Below are 20,385 nucleotides of genomic sequence, written 5' to 3' on the forward strand. Positions count from 1 at the left end.
CCTCTTTAAAGATATTGCAATGCCCATTTTCAAAAAAGAAAATGTTCGTATTGATTGGCTTCTGAAGCCTTAAATTAATATACATTGCATTACAATACATATACATACAGGTAGATACAAAATAGATGCTGTAATTAGTTAACGGTTAATTCACTCTTGACAAAATATATATTTTCACTTGAGTATTTTGATACATGAATTGCTATTGATATAATACGAGAATTAAACTGTTCTCGTGTGATAGTTGCTGGTGACCGTGCAGCAGAACACCGTATCTAGATAGATGGGACAGGTTGATCTTTCATGTTTCTTTAAGTCAACCAAATTTTAGTCCCTATGCGGGATTAATCTATTTTTCATTTAATTATCCTGGTATAGTTTTACTGCCTTTTCCTATTGCATTGCTTATGAGTGACAGTTATGTTCATTATTTAACAAGAAGGTATTGTTAGCTCTCTAATGGCGAAATGACTCTAACTGTCATTCTACTTATCTTTTATTTAGTATTAGTTTTATTAACTGTAACCTAATAACTGTTGTTAAATGTAACCTAATAACTGTTGTTAACTGTAATAATAACTGTTGAAACGTGTTTAGAATTCAGTTTCGGTTTGTGTTCGGAAAAATAAACGCAATGAATGCAAGAAAAGGCCTGCTTATTTCCTCCTGAACTTTCCGTTATATTTTAAAGTCTTCGGTTTTTTTAGAGCTATTCTCTGCTCAGTAAGCACAGTATAGATGCGCTGGTAGCGCAATAGAGTATTACCTTGAGATAATACAACACTAACCATAGATCCTAACCGCCGCCAATGCCAAGTGGATTAAAGTATTAACCTTCACACTATTACACCTGCCCAACCCGATCGGGCAAGATTTACACTAATTGATCTTTTTTTTTCCGTACGATTAGTGCCGTATATAAAACATGTTATCACTGATAATGCCCTTAATTCCTCGTTTCAAAAAGACGCTGAACCCAAAAAGGACTATTAGTACAGAACTTTCACTACTGGATTAGTAGTGATAAGATTAAATAACTGAGGAGGAAAAAGGGTATTGGTTCTACTCTCTGGATGTGATCGGCATCAGTGTTATTCAGAAAACAATAGAAATTAGCAATAAATTGTTCATTGTGACTAGAATTAGTTGCTAGAGGTTTCCCACCCAGAAAAGCAAGAATGGGGCTCGTCAAAAATTCCTTCAGGAATGAAAATTACTCTTAAGTATAGTCATTAAACCAAGTTCTGTCTTAGATTCTTTCTAGGAAGGATTCGTTTCTCTTTGTAATTAACACTTGACTTTTGAGTTTAACTATATACGTTAAGTCAAGTGGGATTTGATATGTCAAAATCACTATAATTCTTAGTTCACAATGACTTGAAAAGTAGGATTCACAAATTCACTTAGTTCACAAATTCCGCACCTTTTTCAAGACGAACGGTTTTGTCTTTAAACAACAGTTGGTTGAAGTTTGCATTGTCACAAATTAAAAACATAAGGAGCTAGATAAAAGAAATTAATAAAATTAAGTTTATCTTTAGAATTATAGATGTGTGCAAAATTTTGGATAACATTCGAGTAAAGGTTCACCTAATTTAGTCGCATATTTGCGAGTACATGGAAATGATAATTCAAAAATATAACGAAATGGATGTAGTTTGGTTTATAGTCTTGCCAACAACGTAGTAAATCTTTAAAAAAAGTTTGAATTCAATGATATGAATAGAAAACTCTCAAAACGTATAATCATTTTCCTACAATGCATTTAAGAAATAGATAAAAAAATGTCCATTTGTCGATAATATTTATATGCTTTAATATTATAATATTCATTGCGCATTCTATTTCAAATAGTTCATTACCTTCTTTAGTGTAAAATTTTGGAGGCAATGAGTGAAACAGAAAATTCTCAGAGCATATACTCAGTTTCCTATGTGCTTAATAAATAGAACTTCCATTTGTGGATAGTATTAATTTGAATTTATATGCTTTTGGTATGATAATATTCATCTTGACTTTTTTAAGGTTATTTAATAGCTGAAAATTTGCAGAATCCGAAGAATCTGATCTTCAAAGAGACCGATTTCAACAAGAATTTTCGAACACTCTCTAGACTTTCGTTTGATCATAGTTATAAATTCTCAGATGGCTCTGAATTAGGAGAATGGTCAGCTACTGTACGGTATGGATATGAGGTATTATTTGGTTTCTACTACTAATAAAATTGAATGTGTCTCTGCATGTTATTTAGTGCCTATAAGGCACGCCATTGGATCTAGAGCTATTAAATTTTGCACAGATATATTTTGAAAAATGGAATGCACATCGTTAGAGGGATTTTCCATTTTCATTTCATATTTAAAATTAACTATTAATTGTATATCCGCAGTAGAGTGCACACAGAAAATATCTCTGCAACGCGAGTGACTATTTATTGATATAACAATGAAACTTCTCGTTGCGAAATTTGCATTCAAAGTTATTTGAACGAATTCTTAGAAATAGAAAAATATAAGAAGGAATAAAATATTATTAATGAATTCTTTTTTTTTATTATTTTAAAATGTTGTAATGATTTTTGTCCGATAAAATGCTCCGATTAAGAAAAAATGTTAACATTTTAATAAGTTTTTTTAATTAAAATTCCGATTAAAATTTTGAAAACTCTTTCCATACTAACTACTTTCAACCAAAGAATAACTACGTGCTAAATTTATTAGCTCCAAATCCAATGGTATGTTCTGCAGAATGTTTCGAATCATTTTTTCACTCTGTATAAATAAAATTAAATACGGTTCACAAACCAACAATTATTTTCATGTTAAAATACAAACATAAATATGATATATAATAGAAAATATTCTTCGCTTTAATGATTTTAATCATGTTTTTCAGTTCTAGTCAGAAGCCCAGTATCTAGTGTTCATTATCGGATTCAGACATCCTCAGCGTTTTTGTCCATACGTCATTAAGTGTTTATTTCATCAAAAAAATGGAATGAGGAAATGCAACTACCCTTCATCTTATGCTTACCACTGGGGCTCTAAATATGGTGGAGGAAAAAATGGTTTAATTTGTTTATTTCAAACAGACGTAGTACATTCGATTCTTGAATTCCACTGCATTATTCACCAAAAATCCTTCTGTGCTAAGAATGGTTTAACATCTCTTGATAATGTAATGGCGTTAGTCACAAAAATAGTCAACCTCATATCGTCGCAGGCTTTAAATAAGCGAAAGTTTGGGGCTTTGTTGCATGAAGTCATCTCGGTATATAATGGCTTACTAATGTATAATAATGTTCGTTGGTTGAGTCGTGGGAACGTACTTCAAAGATTTGTTGACTGCTTGGAAGAAATCAGACTGTTTCTGCAAAATGTGGGAGAAATTTAACAATATAAATAGTTGTTGGATATTATGTGGCTCTCAAAATTGAGTTTTTTTTTTTTCATATGCCAACATTTCAGTGAATTGAACGTAAAGCTTCAAGGCACAAATGAAACAATTATCGTCATGACGGATCTCATTCGCACTTTTGACATTGGATTGCATGTTTTAGGAACGATAATATTAAAAAAAACTACAAGTACTTCCTAAATTTAATATATATATATATACTTCAAAGATTTAGATATACATCAGAAACCAAACGAAGAAAAAGTTATTGAAGAATTTATTTCCGTAATTGATTCGCCAATCAAGACATTTCAACCAGATTTTCTCAGTTCAAAAAATTATCGGAAACGCTCAAGGTTATTATACACCCTGATGTGATTTCATTTCATAAACTGAATTTGTCCCTGTTCGATTGGTTGGAAACTGAAGAATTTGAAATGCAACCGATTAACTACCAATCTAGTTCAATATGAATTCAAAAATTTATTGAAACAATGAAAAAGTTGGTATTGATTGAAACATAAAGATTAAAAAGCAATGTACGTAAAAATGCCAATAACGAAATTTGGAAACACGGGATTCCATTTCAGACACATTTAACTGTTTGGAGAAGTTGGCTCATGCTATTTTAATCATATTTTCATCTATTTATGCCGGTGAGTCATAATATTCAGAGATGAATAACATTACAGTCTCTCTTAGAAACCGTTTGGCAGATGACTCTAATTCAGCATGCTTTTTGCCAAAAGTAACATCTTGCAATCCTAATATAAGTTATTTGTCATCTAATCGGCAACAAAAGAAGTCACGCTAAAGTTACTTTCATTTGAATTACACGTATATCTAAAATCTTTACTACTATACAGTGCAAAATTTATTTTTTCGTAGTAAATAAAGTTTTGAGTTATTAGTATTTAGTTTTATTATTTTCCCAATAATCACAAATCAAAATTATTTACGGCACGTCTACACCTCATTAAACTTTTTAAAAAAAAAATGGCACGTTGATCCGTAAAGGTTTTCCACCCCTGGTCTAGAACGTATGTTAAATTTTTCTTATGATATTCCTATGTTGATAATATTTCATAGAATATTTTTTTCAATTTTGTTTCAGCTGAAGCTAAACACAACTGCCTACTTTGAATTAAAAGAGTATGGTAAGTTGACTAATTTTGCTTCAACGTAATAAATTTCAATTTTCATCTATTAAAGTCTTCAATTCCGTAACTTAAAAAAAGAATTACAGTAATCCGAATTTTATGATAAAATAAATTTAAATATTTAGATGTATTACATTGTTCGAAGTCTTTATTACACATCTCAACTTTTCTTAACTTATCTTTACGCTAATAAAAAAAAATCTTTTGCAATAGAATTCTGAAATTTTGTGTATTTCCTATAAAAATAAAATATTTCATCTGTTTTAAATTTCATATCAGCGGTGGCATCAAGTATGGAATTTGAGAAAAAACAATTGAATGAAAAAAACTATTTATAATAAAGAGTTATGAAACATATTGTATAAAGTAAGACTAATAAAAATATAAATAAACTGAAGCTTCTTTTATTACTGTACTGAAAATTAAAAAATCATTTTTTTAAACGAAACATACGGAGGAAATAAATTCATAAAGGCATAAGGCATTGAAAATAGTTCTATAAGAAAATTAAGTAACAGTAAAAAGTACAAAAAAGAAAATATCAAGCATTTATTAAACATTAAAAACATAATATAAATGTAAATATATTCCACTTTATTTGGAGTATTTCAATCAAGGCCAAGAACATTTACAATTTTGTTTTGATCTCCATATTTTTGATAAAGAAATTCTTTCTTCTGTGAACATCTTTAATAAAAACTTGATTTTGAAACTTTCCTATATTTATGGGCCTGTAAAATGAAATAATCAAAATATTATTGACACTTTCTTATATTAAATAATTATATGCATTTAAATTCATTGGACCTATATATTAAATTTTAAAATATATTTATATATTTTTTTTTCTGCTTTATTTCATAGTTCTGCCAATATTTGCCGTCGATCTTAAAGCACCTAAAATTATTTTGGAATCCCACGACAACATTACTGTGTCTGTTTCTGCTAAGTAAGTAAATAAATATTACGAATGAAAGCATAAAGCATGCATTTTGTTCGTCTGTATTTACTTCTCTCTTGAAATTCGTGTGCCACTGAAAACACCTTACAAAAGATAAGATGGCATCACTGTTAAATTTCTACATTATGTGCTATTTCTCTGTGATCTAAATTGCTACCTTGCATCATCGCATACAAAGTGCTTAATGGAAAGCTTATAATATTTACTCGGAATTGCGTCCGCCAGCAGCTTGGTAATGATACTGAATTCAAATCGTGCGCAAATTAAAGGTACGAATCAGCACTTTAAAATATATCGAAACCGAAAAGAATTTAAAATTCAGTACATGCTGGTTTCTTACATTTGGTTGACAGACATTTCGCGTGATGCACATAGTCAATAAAACAAAGTATTACATCCCCTTTCAAAGTTCTTGAAATATTCATTTACAGGAGCCTAATAAGGAATATCAATAAGAAGATTTCGGCGTTAAAAACTAGTAAAATTGAAAACTCGTCTAATTGAATTAATTTTAGCGGATTTGTCAGATATATAACGGTTATAAACAGACACGCAAAGAAGTATTGAGACACTTATGCATATTGCCATTCATAAAAATATTAATCACATTAAAGCAAAAACCAAATTGATCAAGAAATGATTTAACAATCTGGTCTATAAGTTTATAAGGACAATTTTTATAGTATTTTAGAATACAATTAGTTGTAAAGTTTTAACCTTTTAAATACATTTTAAACGCAAACAGTTGTAAAAAAGTATTGGAAAACTTTTGAAATGAGAAATTTAATCAATGTATAGCGCATGAATAAAATTCAATTACTGTCATTTTTAGACTATATTTTCGATTTAAAAAATTATCAGAAAAGACTATACATGGATCGGTGGCGGGAAACAAAGGTATTTCGGTTGATTTGCGATATCTGGTAATTAGTCATTAAAAAAATGAAAAATCAATTTGTTGCATGCTGGCAAATCTTGAAGTTCAGTATGGATGTTGTTTTCAGTATTACTCGTAGATTCAAGAAAATAACAATGTTGAAAACAAGGAAAGATCAGAGCATCCAAGGAATGTTCGTGAAGATGAAGAGAAATGAATTGTGAGACAGGTTCACATTAATACAAAAACTTGAGCCACAAAATTCACTTTGAAATGTTAAAAGAAAAAAAATGCTGAATAGTTGTAAATCCTAAAATTGTCAAAAATGTTTTAAGAAAACATAAGTATTCTGGCAAAAGTACCTCGGAGCAAGCCCTACTTCAGCAAGGCAAAGAGAAAAGCTTGACGACATTTGCTAAAATGCACGTAAAGTAGTCAACGGATTTTTTGGAAAGTGTTCTTTTTACGAATGAAAGCAAATGTAACATTTCAGGAAACTATGGCATGTAAAACGTTTGCTTCATACAAAATACAGCATTGCATATCAAAAATTTGCTATCTACTGTAAAATATAAAAGCAGCATCCAATTAGACCAGGGTCGTATGGTAAGCTCTATGGTGAGGAACTTAGACATTATAAATGGTACAATGAATAAATATGTCTACCTTGAAATTTTCATGCGAAATTTACAGCAAAGTGAGAGAAATTTAAAAATCTCAAGGCAATTTTAATTGCACCAGGATAATGACCGAAAACATACTACTCATATTTGCACGTAACGGTTCCTCTACCACTGTCCTGGTGTGATTAAAATCGTTGCCCAGAGTCCAGAACTTGATATCATTTAACATGTTTGAGATCATATACAGCGAAAATATAACAAACACAATATTTCTAAGAACCAGGCGTTAAGAAAATATCTGAATGAAAAGTGGACCCAAATCAACGGTTAATTTTCCGTAACATTGATGAAATCTATGCCAAATCAATTGCAAGAAGTCACAAAGTTCAAGGGCGACACAACAAGATCTTAGTTATCAAGTTGTATTTTTTACTTAAATTATTTTATACTATCGCAATATTTTTCAGTCGATTTTTCCGACATGTTTTCTCTTATTTTAAACTTTAATCATAATAACATTAATATGTGAATTTTGTTTCAGTTACTATGATGTGCATTTATTAAAATGTATTATGCCTCTGTTTTTTGTTTCATGTGTATACTTCAATTAATTATTATGTTAAAATCCTGTGAATCTGTTTGTCACCCAAAACTTTTTGAGTCTTGGAAATTCTAGAGGTTATTTTTTTAAACTGCGATTTCAAGTTTGTGGAAGTTTGTTATGCCAAGTAAAGAGCAAACAGAAATAATAAGGCATTCAATTAATTATGGAGGCAATTAATTCTTATTAATTAATTCTTGTGTCGTTTCTCCATTTCTAAATAGCAAACAGAAGACATTTTGAGAGCGTCAGTCATAGAGGGTCATGATGCTCCAAGGAATTATAGATTGATTAATTAAAAATTAATAAAATAAAATTAATTAATGTAAAATAATAAGTAAACTCTGATTATTCATAAGAGACGGTTACGGATATCATTAAGAAAAAAAATCCTACTCGTAACATAAGAAAAATAACCTACTAAATTATTACTATTAAACACCTTTTTTTTAATTTTATAACGATAAAAAATCTGTTCGAATAATTAATTTACGTATAGTTTTAAATTTATCTTCAGATATTTTTGTGTAATATTATTTTTGAGAATTGGCATGGAAAAACATTGAAAACTCGTTTAACGTTTAATTAAATAAGATTCTAATTTAAATCGCTAGTAGGTGCGCGATCCCTATGTCCAAATTATATTAATATCAAATTTGGTAGCTCTTTATCGGACAATCTGCCATATAGAGCGCCAAAACCCACATATTATTATTTTTTCGCATACAAAATGTAGAGAAAGTATAGAAATCATAAAAATTTCGATCCCGAAATCTTGACGAATCGCCATGTTTTAGATTTCCCTTCATAAAACCCATTCCTGGAATTACGTTATCTTGTCAGTCTTAATATACGCTTATTAACACGATAACTCAAAACTACTTTGAGCTAGACGAATGAAATGTAGTTTATGAATTTATGACTAAATGCTTAGATATTTGTCAAATTTTAAACGAAATCCATCCAGAGGAAGTCTGTATGTCTGGCTGTTCAACTGCAAGTGAACTCGACAACTCCCAAACGCAAAGAGTAAGTAAGATTAAAGTAAAAAGTAACTAAGATTTGCTTCCAAGACTTAGCATCTAAAATATAGATTCCTATCAAATTTTGAACCAATCCAGTTGATGACTGTCTATCGGTCTTTCAATTTCTCATAAACGAAATGACTTAAATAAATGAAATTTGGTCACTATCTTGGGAATACAATTGTAATTCCATGTCAAAGTTTGGCTTTATTCGGGTAAACGCGTTTAACCCTTAACTGGGGCGATGAAATTTTAGGACTTAACTGGGGAGGTGCGGTCTACGAGACCGCATTCCATTTAGTCTCAAATTGAATTTTCTAATGAATGTATTAATATGAAAAACTGCCAATATATTTTACAGGTATTTTTCTTGATATATAAATATGTTAAAGAAATTTTTCAAAATATATTGTCATTGAAAAAAGTAAATGCGTTTGAACATACATTTTCTTCTCAAATGACATGTTACAATAAATAATATTCTTGAAAAAGCATATTACTTTTTACTTTTTAAATCCTATTTATTTTTACAGTATATGAAGGTATATAGAAGACAATATAATATAAAATTCAACAATTATACGAAAAAAAAAAATGACAATCGGTAAAATTGGCCCTTTTTTTATCGGCTTGTGTGACTTTCATGGTACGGTTTTCTAGGGCATTTTAAACATACAGGTTAAGAACTAGTATAAAAATCAGCCTATACATTCTGCATATATATATCTTGGTATATTAATATATTTTATAAATTTTTCATTTCTGCTTCATTTAAAAGTGTCTGGAACACTGCTTCATAACAGGATCAGTAAACTGGATGCTGATTCGGGGAACAAGTTTTAGCGCCATCTGCTAAGCCTTGTTTATGACTGGGACACTAACAGGGAGATGCGGTCTTAGAGACCACGTTCGAAGAAATAACTGAATTAATTTTAAAAGCATCTGCTGAAATCGGTTGAAAAGTGCACGTGTATTGAAGGTCACAAAACAGGAAGCTACAGGGTCAACCCATTCAATTGAGCTAAAAATAGAATAGGAGTGATAAAAAATCCATCGCTAGCGGTCTCACAGACCGCACGTCCCCAGTTAAGGGTTAAAATATTTTTTCACATTAGATTCAGTAAAAATGTTATATTCATCCATATATTGTAATTGTTACCCGCTATGTAAAGGAATTTGCGTTCTCACTCAGAGCCATAAATGTAAGCAGGGGGCGGGGAATTGCGAGTAAGTTGAAGGGTCACCATTTCCTATGTTTATAATTAGAGATTATTCATATTGATAAACAGTGTTTATTCATTTTTTTTTAATTTTTTTAAAAATGGTTTGACAAATTGATTTCAAATGAATTGTTGTTTTTTTTTCAGTATTTTAATTCAGAAAAATTCCTGTTCCCAATTTTTACTCTCCCAGCTTTCAACGGAAAACTATATTTCGTTTTAACGCCAAAACACGCATTTCTACTTTTCTGTGTAACTTGTCTTAACATTTCAGATACTTTTTTGACGAAAAAGTGAAAGGCCTGGTGACTTTCCGACTTGGCGTAAAAGAAGAAACTCCAAATGTCATTTTCTTTGCTGTTATCGGACCTAAAGAGGTAAAATACGCATCAAACGTGTTTTAATAGAGACTGAATAATTAAAAAAATACTAGATTTACAAATGTATTTAAAGAAGCTTATGAAACAATTACAAAATGTTAGCTATTTCGTTAGAACGTATAGAAATCACTTTCACATAAATATAACAGGAAATTTTCTTTTCTTAAAAAAGGAAAATTCTCAAGTCATCTTAAGTAGGATTGTAATAACTTACAGATATTTCTTGGATTTCTTTAAATATTGTACTTGGATTCCATGATTTGTGGGAATCACATCTTTACTTCAGGAATTAAATGGAGGTCCTACTACGTGGGAGAACATATAATTCTCTCATTTTTTTTTATTGCGATAATGTTCTAAGATAAGTAATTACATTCAGGCAGAATTTTTGCAAAGAAAATTAATGTATATGTTGTTACGAACCTGCGATGCTACTTCCCAGCATAGTGGGTTCCATAGAAGGTCCCAGAGCTTGGTAACAAACTTGGCGATCATTTGGCGACTTGGCGACGAATTTGGCGACTTTGGCGCCAAAATAGATTATACCCGAAACATCGAGAATTTTCCCGAGCCGTCCAGTAGGAACGGAGATACGCCTCGAACGTTCCTAATTGGTTGAGAGGCTTCTAGCCCCGTCTCCTGAGACCTATAAAAGGAGCAGCCTGTAGCTGCCGGGGAGTTGTGAATCAGATCGGAGAGAGTAGTCGAAAGCGACGGTGAATTGAGTCGTGGACCAGTGGAGTCGAAGAGTAGTCGAAACCGACGATAAGGAACTGGCCTTCCAAATATAAGCGGAGCAGCGACGGAGTGAAGCTCGTGCTGAACTAAGCTGTGTGCTGCTTTCTGTAGTAGAGTCTGTTGTATGCTGCACGTCTCGGCTGAAGATAATCGTCTTCTGTGCTGTATATAGTTGTCGTCTTTGTGCTGTCCTGTGTGTCTTCGTGTAAATAAACGTCGTTGTTTTATTTTCTACTGCCGGCTGGTAATTGAGCGTTCTTCACACCATATAACCCCCACTATCCAAACGAACCCCGGAAATTTCGTTACAATATATATTTATTATTACTATTATTTGCATTAAATTGATCGAAAAACTTCAGTGGAGACACAGAAAGCTAATATAATTAATAATAAACTAACTAAATGCTATGTGGTATGAGGCTTTCTTATTAAATGTGTAGTTTTTTTTCTGTAAAATTTTGATTTTAATCGGTCAAAGAAAAAAGGGGTTCACGCATTCATGCATTTGCATTAGTCTGAGAAGAAACACTCTTTAGCACTCCTTGCGGTCAAAAAAACTTGGATCATTTCTACTTTCAAAAAATTGTTTTTTCAATTTTAATCTCATAAAATGGAGAGGATTTAATTAATAATCGAAATGTATAATTCGTATAGGTTTGAAGAGACAAACTATTATCTTTTAACAATGAATCTAACAAGATCACTTATATTTGAAAGATAGTGTATTTTTTCAAAACATATTTTCTAAAAATTTCGGTACTCATAGAAGGAGTTCTATTCAGCAAAATTGTGTGAAAATTTATACAACGATATTTAAAAACAATATACTTCTTTTAGACATATTTTTATTTTTTCTGTGCAATAGTATCAATCTTCAGATGTTATTTATCATTCAAAATATCGTATATTTTTCAGATTTCAAGTTTTACAACATTTATTATTCTTTTAAAATTTATGTTATTAATTTATTTAAATGAAAATAAGTTCTCTGTAATTATTATGCTTATGGAATTATCTAATTTTCTAGCGATTTTGCGTAGAATTATTTTTCTGAGCTTACCGATTTTTAGTTATGAACTTTAAAAACCATACCCTCACAACACATATTTGATCGATTTACCATTAAAAAGCAAGTACTTTAAGAAAAAATATTTTTTCTCCTGTTTTATAACTAAAATAAATCATACGTTCTATATATCCTAAATTTTCTATCAGATTTTAAAGTTCACTTGTGGAAAAAAAAAAAAAAAACGATTATCTGCAATTGAGATTTTTGCCATTTTTATTGTCAAGAAAATTCCCATCATCATCGTCACTGTAAATCACAGAAACGGCAGAAAGAACCTTGGTACCATCACAATAATACGTACTTTTTAAAAGAGCGTAGAAATAATTCCGATCGCTTAAGTGTTTAAATGTCTTTAATGTCATTTTTTTAACATTTTCCCATTTTCCTTAAGGGTCACAGAACTCTTAAACTTCAAACTTTTCGATGTTTGAAAAAAATACGTGTTAGAGTCCCATCTTTTCTGAGCATTTTGGTATCAAAATTTTAATGATGCTAAAAAAACTTCCAGAGTTATCGAGAAAAAAAATTAAGACAACCTCGATTAAATGTAAGCAGAAACTTTCTTTGCCAGAATGTCAAGACATACAACCTATCAAAGATGCCCTTATATCATATATCATCAAAGATGTCCTTAGCACATCTTTGATGCACATAAGGAGAAAAAACTTAATATTTCAAAAGAAATGGAACAATTTTACCTAATTATGGACAGTGCTTTTGCTTCATGGGGTTTTTAATTTGCATTACTTTCTTTAAATTCCTTTTTAAATATTTTTTTGTTTTAACGTCATTTTTCTCAAAACAAAAAATAGAGCCTTTGCGCAGGATTCCTCAAAATTTACCATTCCTATTAATCTAAAATTTCATGCGCATGCTCAAATTTAGTTCCTCTGTGACTTATACTTCATTTTTTAAATAAATTATTCATAGAAAAGTTTTGAATTTTATATAGAATTTTTGTTAAAATTTCAATTTTTTTAAAAAAATAATTGTATTAAAAATATTTTTTTAACAAATTTTATAAAAAGTATGTATAATTTCAAAACTGCACATTTTTCTGAAAATGAGTATTAATTTTGTAAATTTTGATCAATTTTTAAATTTAGAATCCTGCACAGAGTAAAAAACGGATTTTTAAGATATTGCAAAACTATCCAATTTATATTTCGTTATAACTTTATAATTTTTTTTTTGAAATCACATGAAAACATGAGAGGTAATTGTATATGAATATTCTATAGTTAAATTTTCAATTTTCGCATTGTAAATTTAAAAAAATTGATGAGTTGGAAAAAGGATATATATATATTCACTTTTATGTATTTCTGTAAAGAATTCTGAGACTAGGGATGACGAATATTTTAGAAAAGACGAATATTTATACCAAAAAGTCACAAATACAAGTGATCAATACTTTTCAAAGAGGGGTGTGATTCAAATCCTCGATACGATCTTACTGGTGGTATTTCACGATAGAAAGTAACAATCCATACGATATCACTGAAATTTACCGGAGTGGTGACTTCACTGCAAAGTAACAATCGATACGATCTGTCCAATGGAAGTTCTCGAACATAACAGAAAAGGAGAAATCTGTGAACGGATTGAAAAGTGAATGGACCGGTTATTGGAATCATCGTATCACTGAATTGCATATCACTGAAATTTATCGGAGCGGTGACCTCACTGGAAAGTGTGAAGTCGCCGCTCCACTTCATGAGAGTAACCGGTCTTACTGGTATTTGTATGTGTTGATGCACTGTTCCATACAAACCGTTTTAATTGCTTGTGATTTGACTGTGCTTATATTTTATTTACTGCCGGCGCCATCTATTGGTAGAATATAGAACTGAAGTAAACAATTTAAAGAAATGACATTTATATTTAATTTAAATTTTTCAGAAAAGGGTTTACTCCAATACAGAAATTAAATAAATAGTTTTGAAAAAATCAAATTTAAGAAGTAAGCTGAAATAGATAAATTAATTCAATTACACGTTACTTAAATTAGTAAATTAAGTATTAATTACAATTAATAAATTTTATATTTAATATTAAGTAATATTTTTTAATTAATAATATGATTGAAATAACAGATATTTGGAACGCATATTTAAAAATAACAATAGCAAAATTATTTGTTATTCAAAAAATCGTGGATTATGCATCTCTATCTGAGACCCCTTTGATATTACTGATTGAAATTACGACAATAATTTAACTTATGTTGCAGCTTCAAGACGGATACCATGAGATCACAGTAAGTACGAAACAATTAACCAATCAAACGGACATTGGTTGCTTTTCAAGAATAGAAGGATCCCATCTGTTTGTCGAAGCAACAGTCGTGGATTATGCGACTGGCAGCAGAGCGGTGGCAATAGATACCACAGCGCTCTTTTCCAATTCTCCGTTTGTCATTTCCTTCAAAAGAAGCTTTGAAGATTTCAAAGGGGGACTTATATCCATCGTGGAGGTAATTATGAAGAAAGAAACATATCTATATCTAAAATTATCTGTATTACCTGATATTTGAAAGTACTTGTTTCGCCTGCAGAATCACAGTTAATTCTTCTGGTTTTGAGCAATGGTTCTAATACCAGGTTTACACTCGGCCAGTTATAAGACGGCCAGTAGGCAGCGCATGCGCAGAAAGGGACTGAATTATGTTTGAAAAGCTTCATAAGATAGATTCAAGCATTTTATGTGTGGCTATAAAATGCCGTTTTGATGTCCCTGAATTTTTTTTCCACTGCGTATCGTTCTAAAATGGTGGGTATTTACTAAAAAAAACATGGTAAAATAAAAAAAGGTCAATGCACCTAAATTCGGAAAACTATAAAAAAATAAATGACAAATAAAGGAAGAAAAACACAACATCGCATCAAAAAGAACAAAGAGCAAAAAATATCGGAATTAATCTATGTGATATGTGATCAATTTTATCACGCCAAAAAACCCGCCAAATTCCACAAACGCATGCGCAATAAGAAAAAATAAAAATGAAATCTACGATCACAAATTTCAAGTTATCATGTGAGAACATTATTATTTTTTAAATCATTACTTGTCTTAATTAATTTAAGTCATTAACCAGTTTAAACAATCACAAAACTTCTCTATCGATCTCTATACCCCACTCCCCCACTCTCTCTCTCTATACATATATAATGATATTTTTTTAAAACTTTCATTTTCAATTTTTTCTAGCTGGCGAACAAAGTTTGGGAGCTCGACCGATTTTTAGATTTAAAAAAAAAAATCATTTTTCTAAATATTGAATTATGAGGCTTCACCAATTTGTTGCCTTCCCATAACATTTTCAAAAACCTTAAACCAAAACAACATCATGTTCTCACATGATAAAAAAAAAAAAAATACCGTGACATGTTATTGTCAGTCGGAGCAATTACTTGCCAGCGACCGAACAGCATTTTTCAGCCTTTGTACGCATGCGCTGCCTACTGGCCGAGTGTAAGCCCGACATAAGTGAATGTAACTAAGCAATAGAAGAGCGGTTCCCATTTCATTGGCATTTTTTTTTTCTTTTTGCTTTCTCGCATATGTAGTATACAGAAAGTATAGTAATCGTCAAAAAGTTCAAACTCGAGATTTCGAGGAATCTTTATGTTTTAGATCTCTACTGAGTTCGAAAAATATATTTTCGGAAAATACCCGTTCTATCTGTTTGTCTGTGACAAAAATAATTTAAAGACGCTTTAAGCTAGATGTATGAAGCTCGGTGTATGGTCTTAAGGCCAAATTTGTAAATTTCTATAAAATTTTGAGCTAACTCCGCTTAGAGGAAAGTCTGTCCGTTTGGCAGTTCGAGTAAGTTAACACGAAAACTACAAAACAAAGAGAGCTAGACGGAAAAAATTCGATACACGGATTTAGCATCTATAGTGTAGGCAAGAATTGAATTTTGAACCAAATTCAAGATGGGGTTGACTTTTTGTTGGTCTGTATTTTCAGAAACGTGTAAACTCGATAGCTCAAAAACGTAATGATTTAATTATATCAAATTTGATATGGGATTTTGGACAACAAGTGTATTCTGTGTCAAATTTCTGTTTCAATCGGTTTGGGGAAACGTGTTTAAAACACAAATTCGATTTTCATATACTAACCGCTTGTCAGGTACTAATCTCAAAACAACTCACCGGGATTCGATAAAATTAGTAAAATAACTAAATTCACGCTAAATTTTTATATTTCTTAACTTTTGTATGACAATTCCATGCAAAACAATCTCTGATATAACAACTTTATTAGGGAATAAACGAGAAAATTTTGGGGATAGAACTCCTACTAGTTTAAATTCATTGTTGTTCATTGTATCTTTGTGTAGTTTCCATTGAAGAATCGCGCCAGCTGCTATTAGCTGAACTGTATTCTTAAACGATGTAGTATTAAAATCATATCTGTAGTTTCTGAGAAGCACAGCTATTCCAAACAATTTCTGATATTGAAAACGTTCCTATACAAAAAAAATTCTTCGATTTGTTGAGGCGATATTTCCTCCAAATATTATTGCCTTTCTACTTTCGATAATATAAGAACTATATGGGGATATCAAAAATATCCATTCCTTTGAGCTAGATGGAACATCTACTGGCTCGGCTCGTATTTTCATCGTTCCTGCAGTATATCATTCGCCAGCTCATAGTGGCGGGATAGTCGGCTGTACAGAAGAAGATTCGTTTATTTTAGTTATAATAGCATCTTGTTTCTTTAAGGCAACACTAGATCTATTTCGAGACGGACCTCGTAATTTTGAACCACTGTCAGATGACGAGGACGACACCTGAGCTGTCACCCCTCTCCAAGTTTCCACACCATACCAGCTGGAGGACGTTTGGTCCCGACGGATTTAACGTGCATCAAACCCGCTTACACTACGATTCTTCTGTGGAATCGGGTTTAGTACCTATAACCCTTAGGTTTCGAAGCAGAGAACTTACCACTTGGCCACCGCGGCCCTACACACAAGCAGAAGAAGTATATTACTCGCCGGTTCAAATGTAATAAAAAATTTTAGAATTATCACTTGCACAGGTTTGATTGCATATTGATTTGTCCATGTTATTTTCTAAGCGCTAAACTGGTTTTGATTGAATTTCAGACGATGACGGCTATATCTTTGGAAAAATGAAAACCTCGGATAAATTCATAGGCGGATCTTTCAGCTCATTGGGGGTAGGAAATCTCTTTGAATTAAAGCTTTTATTTGGGTATAAACCCTTTATTATTGAAAAGGGACAAAATATTCAAATTAGGAGGAAATGAATAACTTTAGTATTGAAAACATTATGTATCTGCCATCCGCGGAAGTTCAAAAGTGATAACTTTATGCATATCGGAAACATCGCAATAAGATAAAATTATTATTTAGGGTTAAATTAAGCCCAAATACCGGGGACCGGAAAGTTCCGCCTTTGGGGTGGGACTTTAAGGAAGATATGTCGTATTCAGGTTTATAACCAAGACTTAGAGGATTTTAGCTGACAGATTCTTTTTTTTTTTTTCATTTCTGAACTGTCGTTTATTTAAACTTTACTAAACATTTTGGAACTGCAAAAAGGAACCCAGCGCAATTCAGCTGTAATTTTATATTTTTTATTTTAAAATGTGTTTAATTTAAAAATTGTTAATCCGAGTTTTTATCCAATGTCTTATATTTTTTTCCTATATAATGTTAATGAAAGTTTAAAATCTAAAGGCAAACATTTTGAAAATACCAGATAAAAACATTACTTATTTTGAGTAATAGTTGAATTCAAAATCTGGAATTTCATCTGTTTATTTTAACTGTTTACTTTTTTTCAGATACATTTTTATTTATTTCGAAATTTTTAAGCAAATTAAGAGATAAATCTTAAAATTTTAAATAATTATGAGATAAATTTTTATTTTTTAAAATGTACATTTAAAAAAATCTTATCTATTTATTAAAATCACTTCCTCCTTAATAACAAATTATGTATTATTTTATATAGGATCTTCAGCAATAAAAATTTCGTAGCACGCCAGATGAAAACACTGATTAGTTTTAAAATTTATATTGCAATTAATTTTTAAACTAAAATTTGGCAGGATTCTCATCATTATGTTCCGGATTTTAAAACCCAATTTTTCAAATATTTGAATTGAATTATTATTGTGGTTCCAAATTACATTGTATTAAAATATTTTTAAGTTTCTCATTTTGTGCGTATTTATTCTCCTTGAAAATCAGATGGATTACCTTTTTGAACATTGTAGTGAAATGAACAGCAAATTACATTGTAATGAAATATTTGAAATTTCTCAAATTGTATGCATTTATTCTCCTTGAAAATCGGATGGATTACCTTTTTGAACATTGTAGTGAAATGAACAGAAAATTACATTGTAATGAAATATTTGAAATTTCTCAAATTGTATGCATTTATTCTCCTTGAAAATCGGATGGATTACCTTTTTGAACATTGTAGTGAAATGAACAGCAAATTGCATTGTAATGAAATATTTGAAATTTCTCAAATTGTATGCATTTATTCTCCTTGAAAATCGGATGGATTACCTTTTTGAACATTGTAGTGAAATGAACAGCAAATTACATTGTAATGAAATATTTGAAATTTCTCAAATTGTATGCATTTACTCTCCTTGAAAATCGGATGGATTACCTTTTTGAACATTGTAGTGAAATAGAAGGAAATTTCGAATGGATTTTCATCTATAACCAAACAATAAAACTATTCAAATTAAAAACTGCTACATCTGTACAAAATTATTTATCTTTGATAAGAAATTGTTTGTTTTTGTGCCACTTTTGTAAATAATAAACGAAAATTGTAAGTCCTAATTGTAGGCTGACATCAACTACATCGATGGCACGCCTGCAGGAGGCATTGCTACTCAGATCAAGGCTCTAGCTGATGGCAAACCACTTGCCATTTCTCGGTGCTGTGCCGTCAGCGACGAGGATGGGAAAGTTTCGTTTGAGCTCCATCCACAAGTGCATCACAATGCCATATCCATTACGGTGAGACATCCACTAATTACATTACTCAGTAAATCTATATTGTTTTAATGTATCGATGATGCAATTGTTATATACGATCCGCCTTTGGCGATCAGCTTGTTCTCCTAGATTATTGATTTTTTTGCATTATTAAATATTGATGTGTAATGCATATTTTTAACAAATTAAATCCTACGGAGGCCCCCTCGTAACTGTGTATGAGAAGCTTCCTGCATAGTGGTTGGTTCCCGCCACCCTTATTTGTACACGAAAAGGTGGAGATCTGGCTCCTCCCATCGATGACGGGACGTACTTCCCAAGCGAAGGGTTGTACCGAGGCCGATGATGGCCCTCAGGTCTCTACCAAAGTTCCCGCAAGTGTTGATGTTGCGGCGGTCCAGCGTTTTAGATTTTCGTACAAGACCGTTTGTACTTTGCGGTTTTAAAATTTTTATCTTGTTATCTGAGAAGACCGAAGAACATTAATTTAATTGAATAATTCATAACAAATTATAATGTATGCAATTTAAATAATGTATATAACGTAATTATTGCAAAATTAAAAGCAGAGACAAAAGTCACACTTTTTAATTATCCTTTGAAAAAAAATTTTTCAAAATTTTATTTTTGAGTTTTCAAAATTTTATTTTTAACGTTATCAAACGCATGTGATTAAATGTTTTGATACCTGAGTTTGAATTTCATAGCAATAAAAATCTTACAAATTATATATTGCATTGGAAAAATATTAAAAATAATGGTACAAAAATAAAATTTATATAATTAAAAAGTTTTTTTAAACAAATATAAATATCATTTATGTGAGATAATAGTTTGGGAAGTTATGGTAATCAATATCCATAGATAGGTCTAGCGATTATCCGTATGGCATGGTTAAGCCATTTTTGCACCCGATTAAACTTTGTTTGACGTCTATTTCTTGATTTTTTAACACTTTCTTCCCTCTGTGTAAATCAGTTTTTGGTGAACTTTATCCAGAACATTCCTTGTAACATTTTTCCGCTTCAAATGTCAGCGGAACGTTGAGTGCAGCTGTAACAATGCTCAATGAATTGTTTACATTTGACTGTTGCCATTCGGAATATGTAATAAAAGCGATTTCCGTGCCACGTACGTTAGCGTTTTTTATAGATATATTTTGCTTTCTCATGTAAAAAAAGAAAATACTAAAATCGTAAAAAAAGGGCAATGAAATTTTGACAAATCTGGATGCGTCAGACATCTTCAGAGATATTTCAGAATCCACATTTTACTCTCTGGAATACGAAATATTGCAATCGTAACAATCGAAGCATTCTAATT

The 20,385-nt window shown here is 31.0% G+C and overlaps 1 protein-coding gene across 1 annotated transcript in view; it reads left to right on the plus strand.

Moving 5' to 3' along the window:
- LOC129987889 (complement C5-like) overlaps positions 1-20,385 on the plus strand; it is a 39,340-nt gene that overhangs the window by 11,409 nt on the left and 7,546 nt on the right. The window contains exons 5-10 of the mRNA XM_056095870.1: positions 2,052-2,195; positions 4,511-4,553; positions 5,421-5,505; positions 10,138-10,240; positions 14,287-14,529; positions 18,910-19,083. Of these exons, the coding sequence (XP_055951845.1) occupies positions 2,052-2,195; positions 4,511-4,553; positions 5,421-5,505; positions 10,138-10,240; positions 14,287-14,529; positions 18,910-19,083 (792 nt within the window). The remainder of the gene's footprint in view (positions 1-2,051; positions 2,196-4,510; positions 4,554-5,420; positions 5,506-10,137; positions 10,241-14,286; positions 14,530-18,909; positions 19,084-20,385) is intronic.

The sequence above is a fragment of the Argiope bruennichi genome, chromosome 10, assembly GCF_947563725.1.
Source record: "Argiope bruennichi chromosome 10, qqArgBrue1.1, whole genome shotgun sequence".
NCBI classification, from domain to species: domain Eukaryota; kingdom Metazoa; phylum Arthropoda; class Arachnida; order Araneae; family Araneidae; genus Argiope; species Argiope bruennichi.